Here is a 24501-nt window from a genome sequence, read left to right as displayed (position 1 = left end):
ACACAATATTATTTCAATACATAATTTTTATGGACACATGCAGAAAGCTATACTAGCTACAAATTAAGGCTGTGAAGGTCTGAAAAGAAGACTGACGGAGAGACAGGAGGAATTGATATAACATAAATCTGATTTGCAAGAACTGAAGAAAATTAAAACAGCCTTATGTGCAACAGTAACATCATCTTTAACATTTTTGTGATTTGGTATTATCTAAAACACTGCAAACTACTTAGGTACATAATTACCTTAAGCATAACTGAATGACAGGCACATAAAATGTATTCCAACTGTTTCACAGCATGTACTATGATGGATGATGGTTCAGAATTAAGTGTGAAAAAACTATTTGCAAGACTCAAACCAGGAGAAGGAAAATATTGAAGCATTTCCACCATTTGAGATTCTAAATTTTTTTCATTCTGGAACTGAAAATGACAAAAAGAGCATTTTAATAGTATTAATACCAAAAAGCGAACACTGAATCACTAAATAGTGGTCTGAAGACATTTTGTATAAGAAATTCATAGTTATGAACATAAGCTTTAATAATAGATATTCCTGAAAGGCCTTATTTAAATTATTCTACAGAACAGTTATGAGATGATAGAGATGCTTTACAGTGCAGACACTGGATAAACTATGAGTACGTATTATGCAAGTGCTACATCTCTGGAAATTGATGCAGACACAAAACCTCTGTGGACTGCCAAGATAAAGGTGGCATTACCTACATCGGTGCCAACTGTACCATCCTTTGTTCATCAAGAAGGCTTGGTCTTTAACAAGTGTTCACAATTATGTTAGTAGATAATGATTATATGATACAAAATACATAAATAATCTTGCATGTATAATGTCATCTGAGAAAGAGAGCAGTAAGTGTTTCAGAGAAAATGCAAACACATCTAGCATCACAACATTTTTTTAAATTCAACTCAATATTTAATTTTTCAACTCATTTCACTTTCTTAGCATATGAACTGTTTCTCTCTGCTTTAGAAGCAGGAAAAATCTCCTATTCATCACCACTCCTGTGAAAAACATTGGATTGTGTGATATAATGATTAAATATGCCCTTTAGCTAAAAGGAGGAACGATACTTACTCTTTTCATATACATCACTTTCAAGTAAGGTTGTCATATGTCCCGGAAAACCAAGATTGTCCCAGATTAGCAGTCGTGTAACTAACATCCCACCTGGCCGAGTAAAAGTCCCAGATTTTTGAGAAGTAATCCCTTTACATAGATATCCAGCAAATAAATTTAAATTCTGCCCAATCTCTTCAAACTTTGATTAATTTGAAAGTTCAAGTCTCAAAAATTGTAGATTACGTTTTGCATTATTGATGAAGTAAGTAAACTATCAAATCATTGTCTCTTTCTACATACTAGCAGTGTTACAGCTTCCTTTTCAAATGAAATACTACACAAGTCTTGTCCAGTATTCTATGTTTTAACGAAAATAATCTGTACAAATCCATTAAGTTCAGTTTGATATTCTGATAGGAGACTGATGATACTGAGTGTGAAATATTTAACATTTATAAGGCCATGACACCAAAATGGAAAACACCGTTTAAAGTTGAATGCATCATAGAATTTCCTTCAATGGCATGAGGTCGCAGTGAACATGAAACAGAATGTAAATTCGGTAAGTATCTTCCTGTTTTATTTTTAAATTAGAAATTCAACAAATAATTTGTGAAATAAGAAGTAGGGTTCCCTTTCCATGAAGTCATACATAGTAACTTTAAAAATGTTTTTCTTTACAGTTGCTATTTTTCATTTTGAGGGAAAAGTGACACCAAAGATCATGTTGGTACAGAGAAGCACACGAATGCCATGAGTTCTGCATCCTTCAATAGGCAACTGAAGAACTATATACATAATGACAAATCAGAAAAAAGAAAAGTAGATCTAGCTATCACAAAGGCATTGTTTGCTTTTCATTCAGTAAGGTATAATCACTCTTACACCTCCACCATGCGTACAAGCAAATTGTTCCCAACAATGTTCAGTGATTACAGAGAACTGCAAAAACATTTCCAGCTCGAAGACAAAAACTGAGGCAGTGTAAATAATGTAATTTCACCTTTAATACAAGCAGAACTAAAAGAACCTTTTCAATAGTGATTTTGTTAATATCCGTACAGATGCTAGTAATCATAAGTATCACAAGATGTTTCCTGTGATTATTCAATACTTTGACAAAGATGAAGGTGTTTAGTCAAAACTATTAGATCTGGCTGAGAGTAAGAATGAACATTCTGATTATTTCTAAATTTAGTTCATTCTGACACAGTTTCTAAATTTATTCTTGACTTTATAGAACACAACAATATCAATGAGGAAATATGTGCATAAGGGGAAAATAATACAAATACTAATTTTGGGGATCTGGCTAGAAAAAGGTCAAAACAATGCTTTTACAGAATTGTAGCTAGACCAAGATGTATGAAACAGGCGAAATACCCTCAGACTTCAAGAAGAATATAATAATTCCAATCCCAAAGAAAGCAGGTGTTGACAGATGTGAAAATTACCGAACAATCAGTTTAATAAGCCACAGCTGCAAAATACTAACACGAATTCTTTACAGACGAATGGAAAAACTAGTAGAAGCCAACCTCGGGGAAGATCAGTTTGGATTCCGTAGAAACACTGGAACACGTGAGGCAATACTGACCTTACGACTTATCTTAGAAGAAAGATTAAGGAAAGGCAAACCTATGTTTCTAGCATTTGTAGACTTTGAGAAAGCTTTTGACAATGTTGACTGGAATACTCTCTTTCAAATTCTGAAGGTGGCAGGGGTAAAATACAGGGAGCGAAAGGCTATTTACAATTTGTACAGAAACCAGATGGCAGTTATAAGAGTCGAGGGACATGAAAGGGAAGCAGTGGTTGGGAAGGGAGTAAGACAGGGTTGTAGCCTCTCCCCGATGTTGTTCAATCTGTATATTGAGCAAGCAGTAAAGGAAACAAAAGAAAAATTCGGGGTAGGTATTAAAATTCATGGAGAAGAAATAAAAACTTTGAGGTTCGCCGATGACATTGTAATTCTGTCAGAGACAGCAAAGGACTTGGAAGAGCAGTTGAATGGAATGGACAGTGTCTTGAAAGGAGGATATAATATGAACATCAACAAAAGCAAAACAAGGATAATGGAATGTAGTCTAATTAAGTCGGGTGATGCTGAGGGAATTAGATTAGGAAATGAGGCACTTAAAGTAGTGAAGGAGTTTTGCTATTTGGGGAGCAAAATAACTGATGATGGTCGAAGTAGAGAGGATATAAAATGTAGGCTGGCAATGGCAAGGAAAGCGTTTCTGAAGAAGAGAAATTTGTTAACATCCAGTATTGATTTAAGTGTCAGGAAGTCATTTCTGAAAGTATTTGTATGGAGTGTAGCCATGTATGGAAGTGAAACATGGACGATAAATAGTTTGGACAAGAAGAGAATAGAAGCTTTCGAAATGTGGTGCTACAGAAGAATGCTGAAGATTAGATGGGTAGATCACATAACTAATGAGGAAGTATTGAATAGGATTGGGGAGAAGAGAAGTTTGTGGCACAACTTGACCAGAAGAAGGGATCGGTTGGTAGGACATGTTCTGAGGCATCAAGGGATCACCAATTTAGTGTTGGAGGGCAGCGTGGAGGGTAAAAATCGTAGAGGGAGACCAAGAGATGAATACACTAAGCAGATTCAGAAGGATGTAGGTTGCAATAGATACTGGGAGATGAAAAAGCTTGCACAGGATAGAGTAGCGTGGAGAGCTGCATCAAACCAGTCTCAGGACTGAAGACCACAACAACAACATATGTTGTATAGACTTGCTAATACATATTTTTGTGGAAGAGAATTATGGTAAGTCTTCAAGGTATTTGAAATTGTCGTGAATCACAGTAGAGCCGCGATTAGCAGTCTAACAACACTTTATTCCATAGTCACAGAACATACAATATAACAAGTCAAAGATACATTGTCCTAAGAGTAAACAAACAGTCTCTCACTTGCGAGAAGTACATCACTCTGTGACATCCTCCCCACCCTGGTCGACCTCCAAAGGTACGGCCAGCTGCACAGGACGACTAATGATGTGACCTTCTGGTGTCCGGAGTATTATTGTCCTTACCCTGCCGTCTCTTCCTGGTAGTACCTTTTCTATCCTGGCCTTCTTCCACATATGTTGCGGACGAAGGTCCTCTTGGATCAGCACGATGTCGCCAGGGCGAAAGGGGATGACTCGTCCCGATGGGCGTTTAACTTCATGGTAGTTCCGGAGCTCCAATAGGTATTTTTTAACCCAACGGTTCCAAAAACTGTCTCAGTCGGAATTCCTTTGTTAAATTCGTGCTCGCTGAAGGCTCTGGTCCCGTCGGAATAGTCGTAAGTTTTTCTCCCGTCAGAAAATGGGATGGTGTGAGTGCATCACAATCATCTCCTGGTGTGATGGGCCTGGAGTTCACCGCGGCTTCAATACTGATCAAGGTGGTGTTCAGTTGTTCCTCAGTGAGCTTTGCGAGTCCCAGTACCTTCCGTAGGCAACGCTTTATAGTGCCCACCATTCTTTCCCACCATCCTCCCCACCAAGCCGCACGGGAGACAATGAATTTTCAGGTAAGACCGTGGTGGGCGAGGAACTGATAAGATTTTGTGGTGGTTAATGCCTTCCAAAGTTGGGCTAGTTCCATATTCGTGGTGTGGAATGTTTTCGCGTTATCCGTATATATCGTGTGGGGTAGTCCGCGTCTTCCGGTGAATCGCTGAAGTGCCATAAGAAACTTGTCCGTTGACAAGTCTGTACAGAGTTCGAGGTGTACAGCTCGTGTGGTAGCACATGTGAAAAGAGTGATATATGACTTGTGCGTTTCCTTCCCCACTTTGATGAATAGTGGGCCGGCAAAGTCTATTCCGGTTACAGCAAATGGTTTGGCAGGTGAAACTCGTTCAGGTGGCAGCGGTGCTTCGATCTGTTGCCCTCGTGGATTCTTCAAGATCTTGCATGCGAGGCATGAGTATAGGATTCTTTTGATGGCCTGACGAGCTCTAAGGATCCAAAATTCGGTTTGCAGTTCGGATAGTACAGAACGAACACCAAAGTGATGAAGGTGGATGTGTGTCTCTCGAATAACCAGTTGTGTGAAGTGGTGGGAACCGTCAAGGAGTACAGGATGTTTTTGTTCCCTATTTAGGCTAGTGCACTGCAGTCGACCTCCTAGACGTATCAGTCCATCTTCTAGGAAAGGATTGTATCGTGCGATTTTTGACTCTCTTGGCAGTGGTAAGTTATTCTGAAGTGCATGTAATTCGTTGGGGAAGGAATCTCTCTGGCCCACTTGAATCCAATGCATTTTGGCAGCTGATAATTCGGTGGCTGTAAGTTCTCCTGAAGATTTATTCTTCTGACGAATGTTGTGTAGGAAACGGAGAGTCCATGCTGTGATACGAATGAGCTTTCAGTATGAGCTGAATTTAGGTAAGTTCAAAAGGCTGGTTGGCGTAGATATCGACAAAACTTGGCTCTGCGTTTTCTTCCTCTTTTCTTCGGGAGGAAGTCGTACCATTGTTGGAGTATCGTTGTTTGGCCAGCATCCAGGAGGGCGTGTAAGCCAAGGCGGCCCATGCCACCAAATGTCCTAAGAATTCATTTGGTAGCCGAGGAGTCCACGTGAGAGGTGGTCAGCAGGATTGTCTGGTCCTGGGCAGTGTTTCCATTGCGTGGGAGTCGTGTGTGTTTGTACCTCAGTTACACGATTACAAACGAAGGTCTTCCATCTGTTAGGATCACAGCGAATCCAACTTAATGTTATTGCAGAATCCGTCCACAGTATCGCACGGGCAATTTTAAAGTCTGTTGCGCGGCAAAAGTAACACAATAGTCTGGTCCCAACTACTGCTGCTAAAAGTTCGAGTCGAGTCAATGTCACCTTCTTAATAGGAGCAAGTCTGTTCTTGCTACAGACTAAATGGGTTACAACGACATCATCTAAGACAGTACGAATGTACAAAGCTGCTCCATATGCCTTTCCCGAGGCGTCACAGAATACGTGCGGCTGAGAGTCTCTTCCATGAGCTGTAGCTATCCATCTAGGGACACGAATATGTGACAATGAAGGTAAGCTAGATATCCAAGCACGCCATCGTGCCCCTAAGTCCCAGGGCATAAGTTCATCCCAGCCAATTCCTCGGCACCATGTGTCCTGGAATAGCAATTTCCCAACAAGAGAAACTGGGGAAAACAGTCCGAGTGGGTCATAGAATTTAGCCGTACATTGTAAAAGGAGTCGTTTGGTGGCTGGCTCTTCTGCCGACCTTCTGATGATTTCGCTAGGATCGATACAGAAGTAGTCACCTGCGGTGTTCCAGTCTACACCTAAAACTTGAGTCTGGGTGTGGAGTTCTCGCCCTTCTGCCCTCCAGATAGTGTGGAGTTGTTCACAGTTGGTAGCCCATTTTGATAAGAGGAGACTGATCAATTTCATTAGGGTTACAAGTTCATAGTATATAGTTATCACCAAATTATCACCTTCTACTGAGATCACAAAATCGTCCATGTATGCAGTCTTGTTTATAAGTGGCGCTACGGTGGGAAATGCTGTCATACACTTGTCGGCAAGTTCTCTTAGTGTTGCAGAAAGTAAAAATGGGCTGCAGGTCAGGCCGAATGGGAATCTGTTAAAACAGTATTCTGTTAGTTCGTCCGTCGTTTGAAGATTTCCTGTTTGATCCTGGCTAATCTTGAACCAGAAAAATCTGGTCAAGTCTTTGTCCTTTTCGTTTAAGGTTAATTGAAGGAAAGCTTGTGTGATGTCCGCGACGATAGCCGTAGAATATAATCTGAAACGCAGTAAAATTTCCAGAATCTCTGGTAATAGGTTCGGTCCTACTTCTAATACCTCATTCAGAGAAGGTGCATTGTTTTCGTGAGATGAGGCGTCAAAGACTATTCTCCACTTAGTGGTTCCGTATTTCTCCTTCCTCACTGCATGATGAGGGAGATAAAATAGCTCCTTTCCTGAGAGTGGGGTGGGAGCGACCTCGACTTGCCCCTTCGTAATGTAGTCTAGCATAAGATCGAAATACATTTGCTTAAATGTCTCTTGACGTTGAAATCTTTCCCTGAGGTGCTTGAATCGTTTTTCCGCGATAGGTCTGTTACTCAAAAGCACTTTATGTTGCATTTTGGGAAGTGTAACGACTGCTCGATGATCCTTTATAGAGAAAGATGCTCTAAACTCTTCAAGAAGTCTCGTATCCTTGTTCACAGGTAGATCCTGATCGGCAGTAATCCCTATAGTTTCCAAGTCCCAAAAGCGTCTGAAATCATTGTCAGAGTGCAGAGGAGATCGGTCAGTCTGAGCAAAATTTACCACGGTTGCATGCACACAGGCTTGTGACTTGTTACCACTAAGTATCCAGCAAAACAGAGAAGGAACCAACACTAAGGTTTCAGAGATGCGTATGGGCGAATTGTGCTTCACTATCTTCCAATAAAAATCGCCTCCTACAAGAATCTCCACGGGAAGATCTTCTGTTGAATCGGTTTTCGGATCTGCTAGCGTAATCTTACGGGCATCTGGTAAACTCTTTATATGTTGTGGAACTGAAGGCTGGTGAGAAATAACGTGAAGGCAGTAAGTGGCACTGAAGAATTCTGCCAAAGCCCCTTCATATTAAACTGAACAAGCCTGCGGTGGCGTGGGCGTGTAGGGTTTGATTCAAAGGAACAAACAGTTAGTTCTTGTTGGTCTATCGTTTGCAGTTTGAGATCATTAATCAGCGATTTTGCTATGAAGCTGGACTGACTACCTGCGTCCAGTAGACATCGCGTTGTCCTGCTCAATCCTGTAGGTCCTGAGACGTATACTTGAGCTGTCTGAAGGTATGTGTATCCGTGGGGAGCAACAGATACCTTTCCCACGGAAGTAACGTTTGTCTGACCCGCTGGACCCCTAATATCCTTTCGTTCCTCACAAATGGACTTATGATGCAGTATTTTACAGTTAACACACCGAGCCTTTTCTTTCTTTTTGCAATTTGACACTTTGTGCCCACGTTGAAGACAAAGAAAGCATCTGTTTGCTAGTTTCAATTTATCTATTCGATCATTAACGCGTACGATCTTCTTACAGTCTTGCGCCCAATGACCGTCAGATTCACAAAAGACGCAGAATGGTTCCTTTACGCTGGTATCCTTCGGAGTCGATCTTTCAGATTTCGCATGTATGTGAAGTGTGGACGCTGTGGGAAGGTTATTAGAAGTGCTTGAAAATTCACCGCGTATCTTCTGCGTGGTAAGCGCCCCGTCGACTTCCTCGTTCGGAAACTCCATCAGTTGCAAAATGTCCCCTTAGGATATTCCTGTACGCTTGGCATGAATTATCCAGCGGCGGCATATATCATCCGGAAAAGCGCGTAAAATTTTCGGGGCGAGGACTCGACCGTATCCGTTCACGTCTTCCCCAAGTGCCCGGAGAGCTTGAATACGTCGCTGGCATTCAATGAATGTTGAATTAAGTTCCTCTGGAGTGGACAGCTCAATTGGTTTTATGGCTTCGAGATAATCTAAGTGGGCTTGAATTATTCGACCCTTGTTGCCATAACGCGCTCGGAGAATCCTCTTCGTTTCTGCATACGTCTTGGCTGTCACCGCAATACCGTCCACTAAATGCTTTGGTTCTCCCGAGAGATAGCCGCGAAGAAAAATGTGTTTATTGATTGTAGTTACCGTCGGATCTTTGTCAACCGACTGCTCAAACTGCTCCCAGAATCGCGCCCATGTCTCAATATCGCCTAAAAAAGGCTCAAGTTTGATCGGCGGAAGTTTTACTGAAGCTGTGGGAACACTCATTGTTACAGATTGTGCCGGCGGATTGTCGGGAATCTTTATGTCTGCTACCGATTTCGCAAGCTGTTTCTCTATTTCGTGAGACAATCGGGAAATTGTGAGTTTCGCGGTGTCTATATAATCTTCGCATTTAGGAACATCTTCTTCGTATTCGCCATCGTCTAACAACTCGTGAATATCCTCATCTAATTTAACGAGGCGGTCCAGAACGCTTCCCAATCTGTCATTGTAATATTTATAATCCGTGATTTCCGATGTGTTGGGCAACCTTGCAACTTCCGCCACGAGTCGCGTAATGTTTGCTCTTTCTCTCATACGTTTTCTCTTTAGAGAGTGTAATTGCGCTTCCGGTTTGTGGTCTGGCACGTCCATTCCGTCCAATTACTCGAAAATTTAAAGCAGTGTCGGCTAGCGATCAGCTGGTCCTAGTAAGGCGTTATCTTTGGATCGCTAGTCGAAGTAGTTCAATTGATGGTCGCTAGATGGCAGCACTAGTCATAAACAATCTACAGGCGTAGCGTAGGATCTGATAATTCGTTAAAGCGCTAATCAAACAGCTACAATAGCAGTACACACCGGCAATAATGTAATCAGTTGCCTTTACAAATGGCACTACAAAACATGTTGCGTGATAATTCAATCGAACTTAGCTGTGTATGATGGCGGTTGTCGTCGAAGAGCTTGTTGCGTGGTGTAACAAATCGCTGCAGTAAACCCCGTCGTAGTATTGCCGCGTGACGTGCGTCCAGAATTCGGTTCACTACGACAATCGTGGAATTGGCCCGGGCAAAGTCCATTCCCGGGTTTCGGCACCAAATTCTTATGTCGTGAATCACAGTAGAGCCGTGATTAGCAGTCTAACAACACTTTATTCCATAGTCACAGAACATACAATATAACAAGTCAAAGATACATTGTCCTAAGAGTAAACAAACAGTCTCTCACTTGCGAGAAGTACATCACTCTGTGACAGAAATGAAGTACTGATCTGACTAACAATTGTTACATGGGATTGATTAGGTACAGAGATGCAATAACATCTAGTTTGGACTGAACCATATGCTTTCTAGTTAAGAATAAAGAATGGGATTGTGCACAGCCTAACTTAACAACAACAGTTTTCTCAGTAGAAAGAGAGGACGGTCTAGGCTCTGAACAAAGTTAATCTGAAGATCAGTACTATCTCACCTTGCTTGATTTTCTAGAGTGGACACATTATTCCATTAGAAAATAATGAAAAAGAGAAAGGTTTAGCTGATTTTGACACGAAGGTAACAGCGCATGTGCTATTAACATTAAATAGTCAAGCTAACTAAGAACTAAAAGTTGGAATAATATTTATTATTCCTTCTTATATGTTATCTTCTTTGTACTTAAGTATTGGGATGAATGAGAAACATTAAAAATTTTGAGACAGAAGAGGTGAAGAGTAAGAGCCACCAAATAATGAACAACTGCAAAAAAACAAATAAATAAAAATGTTATTTCCATCTTCCGTCATCTTTCTCGCAAATCACTATTCCAAAAAACTTTGACTTTCTCCATAAAACTTGCAAAATTTAACATTTTTTCCCCAATTCTTTCCTATCATCGCCTTTTTCCTGCAAAAAGAGAACATATACACCACATTTGTATGTCTGAAAATGCTAATCGAGCCATTTTGTCTTGAACAGCTGCTAAGTAAATGTTCCTCTGTCTCAGACAGTGTTCAATAATGAGCACCCAGTTTTTGTCATTCTTCCAGTTACACTTGTTCAATAAAAATATTCACAATAAAGATTTAAAAGATGAATCACCTCTTGCATATAACAATCAGCGGCTTTTAAACTGTACTGAATGTGGAATGGATCTTCTATTATGAACATTAATCACTACATCCTTCAGCTTCTCCATCATGAGAGTTTATGACAGTAATGTAAACAATATGAGCCACTTTGTAATTTTTGTATTCAGATTTTGTTAATGAGTTTCATGCCAGTCTGTCACATTTTCAGGTTGAGCAATAGTTATATTTGTTATACTGCATTATACATGTCACTTGGGGTATGCACTTTCATATCACAGAAATTTAGTTGTATCTTGAGCAGCCTTATAGAAAGCATAACACTATACAAGATGGTTTCATAAGTAAAGAAAACTTACATAGTCAATTTTTGGTAGGTTGTTCATAGCCGAATGCCTGATATGTGGGTCATGGCCTGCCTGAGATAGGAAATGTTTATTATTATTACCAGTTTCAGCCTATTACCAAGTCATTATCAGATGGTCTGTTTCCCCAGATGACTACATTGTATCAGAAACGACTACACTGTACCATAACTGCAGCTTGCCTAGGATGAAGAGTTGCATCAGGTATAATGGTTGGGGCAAGAAATGAGAGAGAGGGTTGGTGGACGGTGGCTGATTGCTGGGAGAGGGCAGCAGAGGCACAAGATGGTAATGTGTCAGCAGTGAGCTCATTTCAGCCATAGGCAGGGGCAGTTGTCAACAGTGCACACCAAATACGAAGTGCATTAGGAGGTATAAATACAACAGGGAAAGACAAAGACTGCTGACAAGAGGGGGTGTGTGCAGCATAAGTAAAGATAAGGTCATTGGGCTGGGTGGAGGTGGGTGTGATACAGATCACTAGTAAAAATTGAGAGTTCAGTAGATCTGCTGTAAGGACAATTGCCATCTATGTAATTCAGAAAAGTTGATGTAGGGTGGATAGATACAGAGAGTGTAGATTATGAAGCAGCTACTGAAATCAAGTATGTTGCGTCAGATCTTGGCCACAGTTTGGTGGTGCCCATCCTGTTAGGTGGACAGCTGGTTTGTGGTCATGTCCATGTACAATGCAGTGCAGAAACTACAGCAGAGCTGGTATAGGACATGACTCATTTCACAGATGCCTTGCCTCTGAAAGAATAAGCTTGCAATAAGACTCTGGTAGGATGTGCAGGGTGGATGTATTAGACAGGTCCTGCACCTGGGTATTCCACAGGGGTATGACTCATATATACAAGGGTTGGAACTTTAATAGTGGCAACTACTTATTTGCAGCTCGTATACTTCTGTCTCTAAGATGGTCGTCGGTTGTGTTCCAAAAATGAACAGCATAGAGACAGAAATGATGACACTTTCTGCAGGATCTGACCAACATTTTGCAGGACACTGCTAAAGCACGTACACTGCAAGCTGTTACTCATTTGTTTGACTGATGGGGGTGCTATGTGTTATACCACCTACCGCACTCCCCTGATTTAGCCCTTGTAAGTTCAACTCAATTTCTAAATTGAAGGAAACACTTCACAGCATTCACTTCACAACTGCTACAGATTTGTCAGGCAATAGACCGCACCGCTCGAGCTGTCAACACAACTGGCACTGCTAAGAGTATCCAACGACTCCCACATCACTGAGAACAGGTTATACACAATGCTGGTGACTAATTTGAAGGTCAGTAAAACTTTGAAATATGTGTTTATTTTGTATGAGCTGTAAATAAATAATTGCCACTACTGAAGTTCCAACCCTCATATTTGGAAAGATCCAGGTGATATTGTTAGATACCAAACAGACTTTGTTCAAACTTAGCTCCGGCCACTAGCGCCACCTGATGTCACTTGGTCCCGCAGTAAGCTGGAGGTGCCATGAGGTGCCCAACTCACCTTCCATGTATGCGTCATTTTGGTCCCTCCTGACTGGCGCCAAAATCTGGAGTTGTGACTACATAAGTAAAAACCATGCTGACCCCAGCAATCATCAGTTGTTTTACTCCCAATGACGATGGTGGGGATAGCCACTGATAGCTCAAAATTTTTATTCAAATTGATGGGGCTTGAAAACTGAGAAGATTTTATTCAGACTTTGTTCCTGTCAACCAGATATTCAAAAACATCATTGAGACGACAAAAATCTCACCAGAAGCAGACCACAATTTACTCATAACAGATATTAGGATGAGATTCAAACATATTAAGAAATGACAACAGATAAGGAAATGAGATGCTGGGAAATTGCAGAATGATAATTTTACGAAAGAGTCCAATCACTATGTCAGATGTGGAGAGGTTGGGAGGGGGGAGGGGGGGGGGGGGGTAACTGAGAAGTCACTGAAAAGTTGAATACAATTAGAAATACAAAGATGGATAGATCAGAGATAGAAACTGGAGAAGTGAAAAGAAAAAGAAATAAGAAAGAGTGGATGACAGGTGACAGGTAGTATACTGTACAAAATGGATGAGTGCAGGAAATGGAAAAATGACAATTTGAAAGAAGGTAGAAGACAGTACAGAAAACTTAACAATGAACTAAGAAAATTAACTGACCAGGCTAGAGAGGACTGGATGAGGAAACAGTGTGAGTAAATAAAGAATTATAAAAAATGAAAATGGGAGAAAATGTACACAACAGTGAATCCTTAACAAGAAGGGAAGTAAGGAAGATAAGCACACAAGAAATGTTTAAAAAAATGGGAAGAATGCAAAATGTAGAGACATTTGGATGGATTATATGGAAGAGTGCACAGAACATAACACCAGAATGGTTTTGAAAGATGAAGGGAACAGAATGAAGTAAACTGAGATCCTAAGATACTGAAATGGAACTGGAGAAAGCAATTCAGGAGATCTGGGAAAAGAAAGCACTGGGTTGTGACAAAATACCACCTGAGCCACTGAAGGTTTTAGGTCCAAAGCCAATAACCAGAGTGACAGAGATAGTTAACAGAATTTGTGACACAGGAATTTAGCCTCAAGATCTGCTTAAGACCATTCTTGCACCTGTACCTAAAAAGTGCAACACAGAAGAATGCAAAGACTACAGGATGATTAATTTTATCAGCCATGTTCCGAAGGCTGTAGCGAATATCATATTATGGAGAATTGAAAAGAAAGTTTAGGAAACTACTGGGAAAGACCAGTTTGGGTTCAGAATAAGTAAAGGAACCTAAGATGCTACAGGACATCTGAGGATGACTGGAGAAAAAATGATAGAAATGAAATAGTAAACTTCCTGGCAGATTAAAACTGTGTGCCGGACCGAGACTCGAACTCGGGACCTTTGCCTTTCACAGGCAAATGCTCTACCATCTGAGCTACCCAAGCACGACTCTCACGACCCGTCCCCAGAACTTTAATTCCACAAGTACCTCGTCTCCTTAAAGCTGTGGGGATGGGTCATGAGTCGTGCTTGGGTAGCTCAGATGGAAGATCATTTGCCTGTGAAAGGCAAAGGTCCCGAGTTCGAGTCTCGGTCCGGCACACAGTTTTAATCTGCCAGGAAGTTTCATATCAGTACACACTCCGCTGCAGAGTGAAAATCTCATTCTGGAAAAAGAAGGTGTTTTATCAACTGGGAGCAGGTTTTGGAACAGAAGCTGGACAGAAGAAACGAGGAGGATAGTTTTGGGGAAGAGCACATTTAAAAAAGTGAGGCAGATAGTAATATCTAGATGAATTCCAAAGGAGCTGAGGAAAATATTTTCTAAATGTTTAGTCTGGAGGGTAGAGTTATAACAGCTATAAAGGAAAAAGAAAGATATGTAGCAACTTAGGAAATGTGTCTACAGAGAATAATACTTAAGGCGAAGAATGCTTAAGAATGGAAAGGTAATGAAGAGAGTAAGAGAAGAAAGAAGATTATTGGAAGTTGTCAGAAAGAGGAAAAAATCCTAGCTGGGGCATAAACTTCATAGGAATTCTCTGCAACAAAGAATTATAGAGGGAAACTGGAAGAAATGAGAGGAAGAGGTAGGAAGAGAACTGGAATGATGGATGGCATGAGAAGAAGATGAACATACAAACAGACAAAGGACGATGCTCAGAAAAGGACATGATGGAGGGCCTCCAGTTGAAACCTGTTACAAGACACATACACTGAAGAAGAAAGATACAGATGACTCATATGGCAAGAAGTGGGAGAAATGCGCCTTAACTCTTCACAGAGCTGTAATGTTTAAACCTCAAATTATATAGATTCCTCCAAGGACTTTCCATTACCATATATTTACACAGTAACTTGTAAACTGAATGGGCCTGGAGGGGCACTAAGAATGTAAATACATTTGTGCTCTGCTGGAAATGAAGGCTACATTTAAGTAGGCAGTACGCGTAGTCTGTAAACGACTATGTTGTTGTACTTTAGGTACAGTCATTAAATGCAGAGTTTCACTTTTATCGTTACTACGCCCACCTAATACACCATCTGACCTTCACAGAAGTGCTGCTGGGAGTTTGTTGGAGACTGATTATATAAGTTGTAAATGATTTTCATAAAGAGTAATTTGATGAATATTCACTACAGTTCCAACATAACAATATATTCAATCTTGAGTACTAGATGTGCATATAACTTACCCCTTTTACAGAGGGTATTAGGAGCTTGCACACGTGATTTTCGCCTAGTTCAGGGGCTGCTGTGAAGCGAGGAAAAGTGTAGGGAAAACAAGTGCCACTTCTTTCTCACTAGGCAGTCAGCACACTGGAATCAACAATGCCTTCAAAGTGCCTACTACTATGTTACAGCATGTTGTACCGTTTAACATGCTAAGGTTTGCAATGGTCAGAAGTGTTCTAAATCAACCCAAAGTCATCTGGCTTCTATAGATTCCTCCACTCCCAGAAAAGGGCCAAGTTTTATTGTGTGTATAGTACACAACCACATAAGTTCCTCCCTACTCCTCCTGCTGCTCCTTCCTTTATTCATGACAGGCTACTGATATTTTAGGGTCACTAAAAATTAATGATGCAAGTAGATTTACGATACTGATAGAGCTGCAGTAAATAAAGTACTTCATTTTGTATTAACAGTTTACACCCAGAGGAAGTATTTTACAGTGTGGACAAAAGTTTGTTTATTTTAGTATTTGAAGTATTTTATATTATGATGTGACATTACACCCAGAAGGATTTTAATGAAACTCACACAGATCATGAAATTTATAAACTCATATCACTCCTTTGCAGTGATTAAAACTTCTACAACACTGCCTAAAAAAACAACTGTACTTCTAAGTCCTGTTTTTGTACCATGAAAGGACATACACGAAATGACATGTGATTTATATGATCAAAATGTAATTTCTCTTTACACGTCAATCTGTAAATAGAATGTTACTCTCGGTTCTATCTTATTGCATCATGGACCGTATCTCTGTAGAAGATAGACATGAAAGAGCTTACCCATACTTTCACCCAATGCCCCCTGTTCCAGTCATAACACTAGTATTTACTACACTGCATGTGAAAGCAACCAATTCATGTGCCAATTTCACGGCAGCAACCACAGGTACAATGAGCAACCAACCAACATTCTGCATGAATGGACACAGCCAAACTACAGCCAAGAGCCAACTTTATGACGTAGTTGTGGACGACGTGGCACAGCATAATAAGGTTGGCTTTAATGGCTGGTTAACACTCGACGCCTGTTGAATCCAATTTCCCTACACAAGCCACTCTGTACTGTGCTGCTGGGAACTGTCCTGACACATACACCATTCTCACAATCCCAATGGTATCAATTTCCACTAGTCCTTGTCCTCCATCTGCACCAACTTTCCTTCAAGCTGTTCCCAAACCATTCCATCCTCCTGCTACCAAACCACTCTCACACTCACCCTTTTACTTTTCTCCTTCACCTTAGCTCACACATTTCTTCTAGCTTTTTCCTTTCTCCCCTTTCTTACTGCCTATCTTTTACTTATGTTAAGTTCTTCAACTTTATCCTTGCAGCCACTCCTATTTTGTCTCATGCATTCCTGTGTAGATAGCAGCCACCTCCCAACAATGCACCTTACTGTTACACATTGAAAAAAATTATTCCAAGCTCCTTACCATGTCCTTCCATTTATTTTCTGTTTAGTTGTGTCCACAGTCCTCCAGCAGTTCAAAAATGACATCATGTCCCACTTGGCTGTTATTGAATATATTTATTTAAGCAAATATGTTGCCATTTCTGAAATACTCTAAGACTGTGGACACAACTAAATGAAAAATGTTCTTTCCCCAATTATATCTCTTCCACATCCCCATTACCTACCTCCCTCTACATCATGACTTGCTCAGTCATGCTACAGAGCAGTGTGTGTGCGCGCGTGTGTGTGTGTGTGTGTGTGTGTGTGTGTGTGTGTGTGTGTGTGTGTGTGTGTGTGTGGGCGGGTGGGTGAGAGAGAAAAGAGAGAGAGAGAGAGAGAGAGAGAGAGAGAGAGAGAGATCATTATCCATTCATAACAATATGAAGGCCTCATCCATATTCTTCAACATTATAACATCAATGTCTATAAGTTATAGCTTTCATAATACAAAATTTAATATTGCATACAGACCTTATTTTTGAGCTCCTCTTCAGAACAGAACTGTTCTTGGAGAAAATGTTTTAGTTTCAATAATACATCTCCAAGAGCATCTCTGAATTTTCCACAGAGCAAATCAAGCTTTTCTTGTTCTAAAAAGTGCCATGTTAATGTGTCACTGAACCTGACCAATTTAAGTGCATCATCAGACACAGAAACTTGTGATAAGACCTGAAAATAAAATACAGAAATACATCATTTTTATTATAATTTGATGACTTTACATCATTAAGAGGGTATCATAAAGCATGCTTTTTATATTTTTTCTTTATTTTGCATGTTCCATGCAGTTATGGTGTCTATCTTATCTTAAATCCTTCAGTTGTTATAAGTACAGTAACACTATTACTTTGTTAGTATCTGAACAAAACACTATCTTTGTTCTAACACAATGCTGTGCTTAAATTGATTTATCAATAACTAATATGTTTCCATATCTAAGGATGTATCACAAACTTACGGACAGCGTATTAGAAGACAGACAAACACTGCGAAAGTTGTGATCTGCAGGATATTTATAAGTAGACGTCTACATTACTACGATCAGGTTTAAAAAATGCTTGTCAAAACTGAGTGCATTCCTTAACGAAAGGTAATATTACAGGAAAAGTGTAAATACGGCTACCATATTTCCTTTTGACTTAAAGATACTTTCTTTTGAAAAATTCTAGGCTTTTGTCCTTCATTAACAACTATAACAAGTTTACTAAACGATAGGAGGCAAATGATGATTGCTGTCGATTATTTCTATTCGAAAACAAAGAACCACAAAAAGCTCACAAAACAGCACTAAAAATATGGTGCAAATATGGGCCCTCTCTGAAAAGGTCAAAAAATCTTTTACTAAAACAACACAAAATGGTAGACAAGTCTACCAGAGCAACTTGCATATTTAAGCACTTTAAATGAACTTCAAATCAAAAATTATTTACAAAAAGAGCAAATATAATGTTTCTTTCAGTCCCATTGGAGTCTAACATATCTAACCTGCACTTCTTCCAGAGAGTCTCAAGAGAACTTTTCATCACAAAATATGCAGGTTGCACCACTGAGTCTGGTGTATCCCCATCAGCACCACTGAGTCTGGTGTATCCCCATCACTAACATAAAAGTCATTATTTCTGTCCACAAGGGTGTGTCTTGCAGGGATTTGAGGAATAATTTGATCATTTTGTAGGTTGAATTAATTTTCTTTTCCTGTAGGCCTTCATTCTTTCCAGCCAAGCCCCCTAGCCAGCAATGAGCAAAATGTGCGTAGAGAGATGAAGACCAAGTCACAGGGTGAGCCCACACAGTATTTTCAAAGGAAAGAGAAGGCCCTTTCGAGAAAGCTTAGGTGTGAAGCAAGAAACATGTACATAGGTGAGTAGGTGAGGGTGAGTACGGACAGAAAGTAATTAACTGTTGAAATATAACAGAAGCAGGCAGGAAGGATTGCTGGAGAGATGCAAAAAGAGCACAAGCAAAATGAAACAAGGCTAATAATATGAGCCTGAGAGGAATGGGTATGCCGAACAAAAATAAAGGTGAACAGAATGAGGGATACCCATGGCACAGGTTAGCGACCCAATGGCTGGCAAAGACAATCAGAGCTACTGATGCACATGAGCAGGCAGCAGGCACGGCACCCTAGGACACATAACATTAGACACTTGAGCAGAGAACAGTATAAGACGATTATTCAGAAAAGTATATCCAGAACACTAGACAGTTGTGTCCAGAACAGCAGAAAAAACATGTGAAATTGAAAAAGCTGCAGTACTAAAGCAGTTTCATGGTTCTCCCACTGGAGGTCACCAGGATGTAGGAAGAACCTACAAGGCAGTAAAAAAGTACCGAGCATGGAACAGTATGAAGAAAAATACAGAAGAATATTACCGGAAATGTGAGAGTTGTCAAAGGAATAAACTCACAAGGAAATGACATTTAAAGATGGATTTAGAGATCACAAAGACATCCCAACACATTTTCGAGGTGTGACATTGATGTTGTAGGTCCATTAAACCACGCAGAGAGAGAAGACAAACATACCCTTACGTTTCAGGATACACTAATCAAGTTTATGGTAGCTGAGACTATAGAACAGCAAGATGCAGACCAATAGTGGGGGTGCTATTTGAAAAAATTATACTGAGATACGGAATATCATCAGTATTGTTGAGTGACGTGGGAAATAATTCCATGAACAAAACCACAAGAAGTATATGTAAACTGTTGCATATTGAGATGATAGGGACTACTAGCTACCATTCTCAAACAATTGGAGCATTAGAGAGGGCACTTTGAACATTAACAGAGTTGCTGTGACAATAGGTAAATAGAGTGCAAACAGATTGGGACAGTTGGGTTCCATTTGTGGTTTTTTTGTGTAATAGGACACTGCACAGTGCAACAGGATATACTGGACATGAATTGTTCTCTGGAAGAGAATTTAACATTTCAGGGACACTACAGAAAGATCCAGCTAGACTGAAGCATATTTTAGATGACTATATGCTAGAGCTAAAGTCACGTATGCAAAAAATGTTCCAATGTGTGAGAGAACAGAAAGTGCAATGTAAAGTAAGGAATAAAGATCACTATGATAGAACCCAGAACAGTTCTGTTGTGGGGATAAGGTTCTGCTGTATGATGAGAGAGAACAGTGAGGTATGTTGTGTATGTCAGATACATACTGGTGAGGTCCATACACACTACAGTAGTATGAGCAAAGGGATCTAAGGTAGTAAACTATCTGAAACGAAATAAGTATCTTACGGTTCATGCCAAAAGACTGAAGGAATTTTACTAATTCCAGATGTCGGTGTGTTACTGCATCATCGGTATTATTCTTCTGATCATTGCGGTAGAGCACACAAGAAAAGAACTGTACACACACAGATAGCAAAGTTCGAGTTGTCACCTAGACTGTATTACAACAACATGGACAAAGTGAAAATTTACAGTATACTTTGGAGAACTGTGAGTTATTTTATTTGATGAAACTGAAAGAGAAATTTGAGCATACTGACATTCTCATGTGGTGAGCAACTGTATACTCTAAAGAGAGGTTGGCATTACTGAATATGAGTGAAGCAGAGTGTAAAAGAATGGTACTTGCATTAAAGTGGCATGTGGGAAAAATTGAAAAGGTACAGGGTCTAATTGGACAATCGGCATGGCATTTAGCTTGTCTAGAGGTATGAGGGATCTTAAACTTAGTTCTCAAAGTCAGTAACATTCTGTTCGGAAGTAGATGAAGATGATGCCATGTACTTCAAGGTGAAGATAGATGCCTTAGAAGGGGAACAGAAGTGGCTTCTCAGACTTTCAAAGGTGAAAGTGACCATACTTTGAGCTGGCATAATTAGAATATGAGAAGAGTACTGGAAAAAGGTTGCAGAAGCAGTAATTTTAATCACTGTTAATGAGCAGCTAGAACAACTTAAGCGCATTTTCAATGAGTTAGAGTGGAATACGATATGTTAATACCAGCAAATCTCAATGTTCGGAAAGGCATTCTGGAGCCACATCTAAACAAACCAGTTCAGATTGTAAAGTATGTAGAATTGATAAAGGACGACATCAAGGAGAAGCAGTTCTCTGTCAACCTTACAGCATACAGTGGTTATCAATTGGTTGATATTATTGATCTGCATGTTTCCAATGCTGGCAACATTTTCAGTTAAGTTTTGAAGACCCTGTTAGTAGAGGATGATCTGTACAAAATATTACCATTGCTGTCTCAGAAGTGGGAGGAACGAGGCATTTATTTACGTATATTGCCCCCAACAAGGAGTTACTGCTAACTGTGAAATGGCAGTATTTGAAGCTAAGTAGCAAGCAGCTGCAATGTAGAAGAGTACATTAGAGCCTCAGAATACGCAAACAAGTATTTATACTCTACTTCTTGTATGATCATGAGAGATGTGAGATGAAGATGCTGCAACCACTGCTAGAAGTTCCGACGGACTGTGTGCAGAAGTTAACAATGCTGAACTAAAGTCTGTGGACAGCATTATGAATGGCTCTTTGTTGCTTTGGTGGATGGGGGCATTATCACCATCTGTCATGAAGGAAGACCAGCCAATATTGTTCTTTGAGGCACATGAAATTAAAATTTTTAGGTAAATGTCAAGAATATATAGCTCAGATAGTGATACAATCTGAGTATATAATATGAACAAATGTCACCAGCATTCACATTGTGCCAGATTTGAGCACTGAAATAGATTGCTCCATAGTAAATAATGAGAGGAAACATATAAGTGAACTTAAACTGGATTTGCCAATACAGCCAGCAGATCGGCAGTTAGATGACCTAAAACCTGCAAGACATGAGCTGAGTGAACTGCAAAGTTAGACTGAATAATGGAAGAAAAGTGCCTTCAGCAACTTCTCGTTAAGTAATTTCTCTTTCTGGTGTTTCACTGGCTCTGGTGTAGTAATTGTACATACTAATTATATATTTTCTATGCAAATACCGTAAACGTTGCTGAGACTGTATTAAATTTATGTTCAAAACAATGGCCGAAGTTTGTTGGGGAAGAATGTATGCTAAAAACACAATTGTAAATTAGTGACCAGATAGGGATATACTCAGGTATTTTATTAGGAGGACATCTTGAGACAGTGAAAGAATAATTTTTGACAGATCTTTAGTGCCTGATAGACATGTGCAAAGTGATGTTAGATATTGGGGAGATGAAGACAGAACACTCTTAAGTGTCACAGCAAAAATGGGCAAATGCTGAAGATCAGAACTGTAACAACTATTGTAAAGTGTTTTCTCTCTCAGGTATTAAAATTGTAGATATGTTATGAAACATAAATCAATGTATGTAGTGTGAAATTGACTGTAAAATAAAATGTATACTAGACCCATCAGAAAACGGAATCCTAATGATGATATAGAAATGTTTCATATTGTAAAGTAAAATGTATCTTTATACGAGGTATCAGAATTTTAACAATGATATGAAATGTAAGAATGTATATATGTTTCTTTTCCAGGAAAAAGATTTGTTTATTTCATATTTCTTTTGATGAGCATGTTGCACATTTAAAAAATGCAACATTTGAAAGGCAAAGAAGAGAAGCTAGAACAGACAAGTTTACTAGAAAGTATGAAGAAACTGCCACTAGCAGGGCACATTTGGGTATGGCAGTATGTCGACATGGAGCTCATGAAAAATAGCAACAAGGCACAGCAAGGTGTTAGCAATGACCATGTATAGCCACACATGTGGCCTTGTGAGAGAGTGGCTAGAAATTCCAATGTGGAATGGGCGATGTGACCTGTGGCACTGTATAAAGACAGAAGCAACAGCACCCAAGGGAGAATTCAGTTTAGGCAGGCATCCGAGAGGGGGACTTTCGTAGGCTCACATTCATACTTTGCCACATATCTCCTTCCAAAGAAACTTACAGCCAAAAATAGTGTACTTTCATTCGAATCATCATTCACTTTTTGCCGAGATAAGCATTATAGATTGTTGTTGTTATTCAGGTCTTGCCTTTGGTTCGTGTATTTCCTGACTGAGTGCCATAATTCCTTCAACACATTCAGTCAACTAACTGGATCAACCTTCCTCAGCCTCCTGTGCCGTCATGTGTCTAGACTGCTTAATGGATGTGACAACACATTATCAATGTGTATCATGTGGTGTATTTTTTCCTCTTCTCCTGCTCATGTATATTTTGTGGGGTTTGTGGTGGGTCTTATACCAGCACTAGCGGGAAGTCGTGCCCCATGCCAATATAACTGGGCAATATTTTGCCGACCCTAATACATCACTAGATGAAAGTAGCACTACCTTTACCCTCTCTTCTCAGAGTAGTTGTTTGGTGGTCCAGATCCTTCCGTGCCACCTCCCTGTCGATCCAACTGAGGTGAAGATTCCTGGAATGCTTCCGCAAGTTCTCTCTACTGTGCTACTAAATAAACAGCCACACTTCTCACAAACAGGAGTATATTTTGCTCAACATTTTCACATTTTTTTAAACAACACAACAAACAATTGCTACGGTAATACCACTCTCTTGAGTACATTCAAAAACGTCTGTACATGCATACTTTGGGACCTGAGAGAGCAAACCAGATAAACGACTTCTGCTGTTCAATTGTTCATTATGCCCTTGTTGGTGCATCATTTACTCCATGGCTCTCAGATTTAGGCACTTGCTGCACGATGGCACAAATGACTCCTGGGCAACCAGTGGCTGAAATATCATTTTCTTTTTTTCTTTTCTTTTTTTTACTGGTTCTCTTCTCGCCAGCTCCACCACTGTTCCACATTCACTGCACACAAGAAAGGAAAACACAGTTTCCCTTTCCCAAGACATTTATTCTTGTTCAATTTATTCATGAGCATCTCTTGTCGACGGCTTCCCAATGGTGTGTTGGGATGTTAACAAATATCCCGAAACACTACACATCCCACCACTCAGACAAGAGAACTCGTGCTTAACTCTCTAGTTACATACACATTTTTGCTAACAATTCTATTATTACTAGCCTACTCTTACATCTTAAAGCTGCCTTTACATAATCTCTCCAACATAGCTTTTTATAATCGCTGATGATCACTCGTGACCATGTCCACTTAATCCCTTAACTACTTTGTTCCTGTTTGGCTAATTCATTCATTTTCTTCATACTTGTAATATTATTTCTCATATCTTATTACTTTCTTTAACACCATGGCTAGCTTTACTAGATCATCCAAAGTATGTGAGGAATGTGCATAGGAATACAAACATATTACTTGTCATTAATGTTGTTCTTAAGTTCGTTTTAATTTGTGATCCTCTTGACCTCATAACCAATTAATCATTTTCATTTTTGTTTTAAGACAATTTTACTATCTATCTACTGGATGATTGTGAGACATTTATTCTGATATACTTAGGCATCATAATATTATTCGTCTTTAAATAGGTAAAGCAATATTGACCTTTACATAGATAGCTCATCTTTCATTATTATACTGACTATAAACTTCCTGAGTTTCCATTATACTGACATCTAAATCTTTTCTTCATAGAGAACTTAACTTCGTAAATATCCCACCTCCCAAGAATATGGACTTGTATTGCAAAGCCTTTGTGAGCAATAATGTGGAGGTGTAAATTGTCCCCACACTGCACTCACATCTTTCCACCTCTTTAGTATAAACCATTTGGAAAAACCTCTTGTTATTTATTACCAATTTTAAGAATAATCTATGGATTAACCTTTTAACAAAACTTATTCCCCCTTCCACCAAAGACCACTTCTGTGTCTTAGTACAGTAAAATATATCTATTTCATTCAGTGTGGTAGTG

At 39.7% G+C, this 24501-nt stretch overlaps 1 protein-coding gene across 1 annotated transcript in view; it reads right to left on the bottom strand.

Annotated features, from left to right (window-relative positions):
• LOC126456042 (A-kinase anchor protein 9-like) overlaps nt 1-24501 on the bottom strand; it is a 499264-nt gene that overhangs the window by 313279 nt on the left and 161484 nt on the right. Inside the window, exons 12-13 of the mRNA XM_050091796.1 lie at nt 17170-17367; nt 249-428 (exon numbers count right to left, since the gene is read on the bottom strand). Coding sequence (XP_049947753.1) covers nt 249-428; nt 17170-17367 — 378 coding nt within the window. The remainder of the gene's footprint in view (nt 1-248; nt 429-17169; nt 17368-24501) is intronic.

Source organism: Schistocerca serialis, chromosome 2 (assembly GCF_023864345.2).
Source record: "Schistocerca serialis cubense isolate TAMUIC-IGC-003099 chromosome 2, iqSchSeri2.2, whole genome shotgun sequence".
Lineage (NCBI taxonomy): Eukaryota > Metazoa > Arthropoda > Insecta > Orthoptera > Acrididae > Schistocerca > Schistocerca serialis.
Note: the sequence above shows the minus strand (reverse complement) of the source record. Positions and strands in the feature narration are given on the sequence as shown.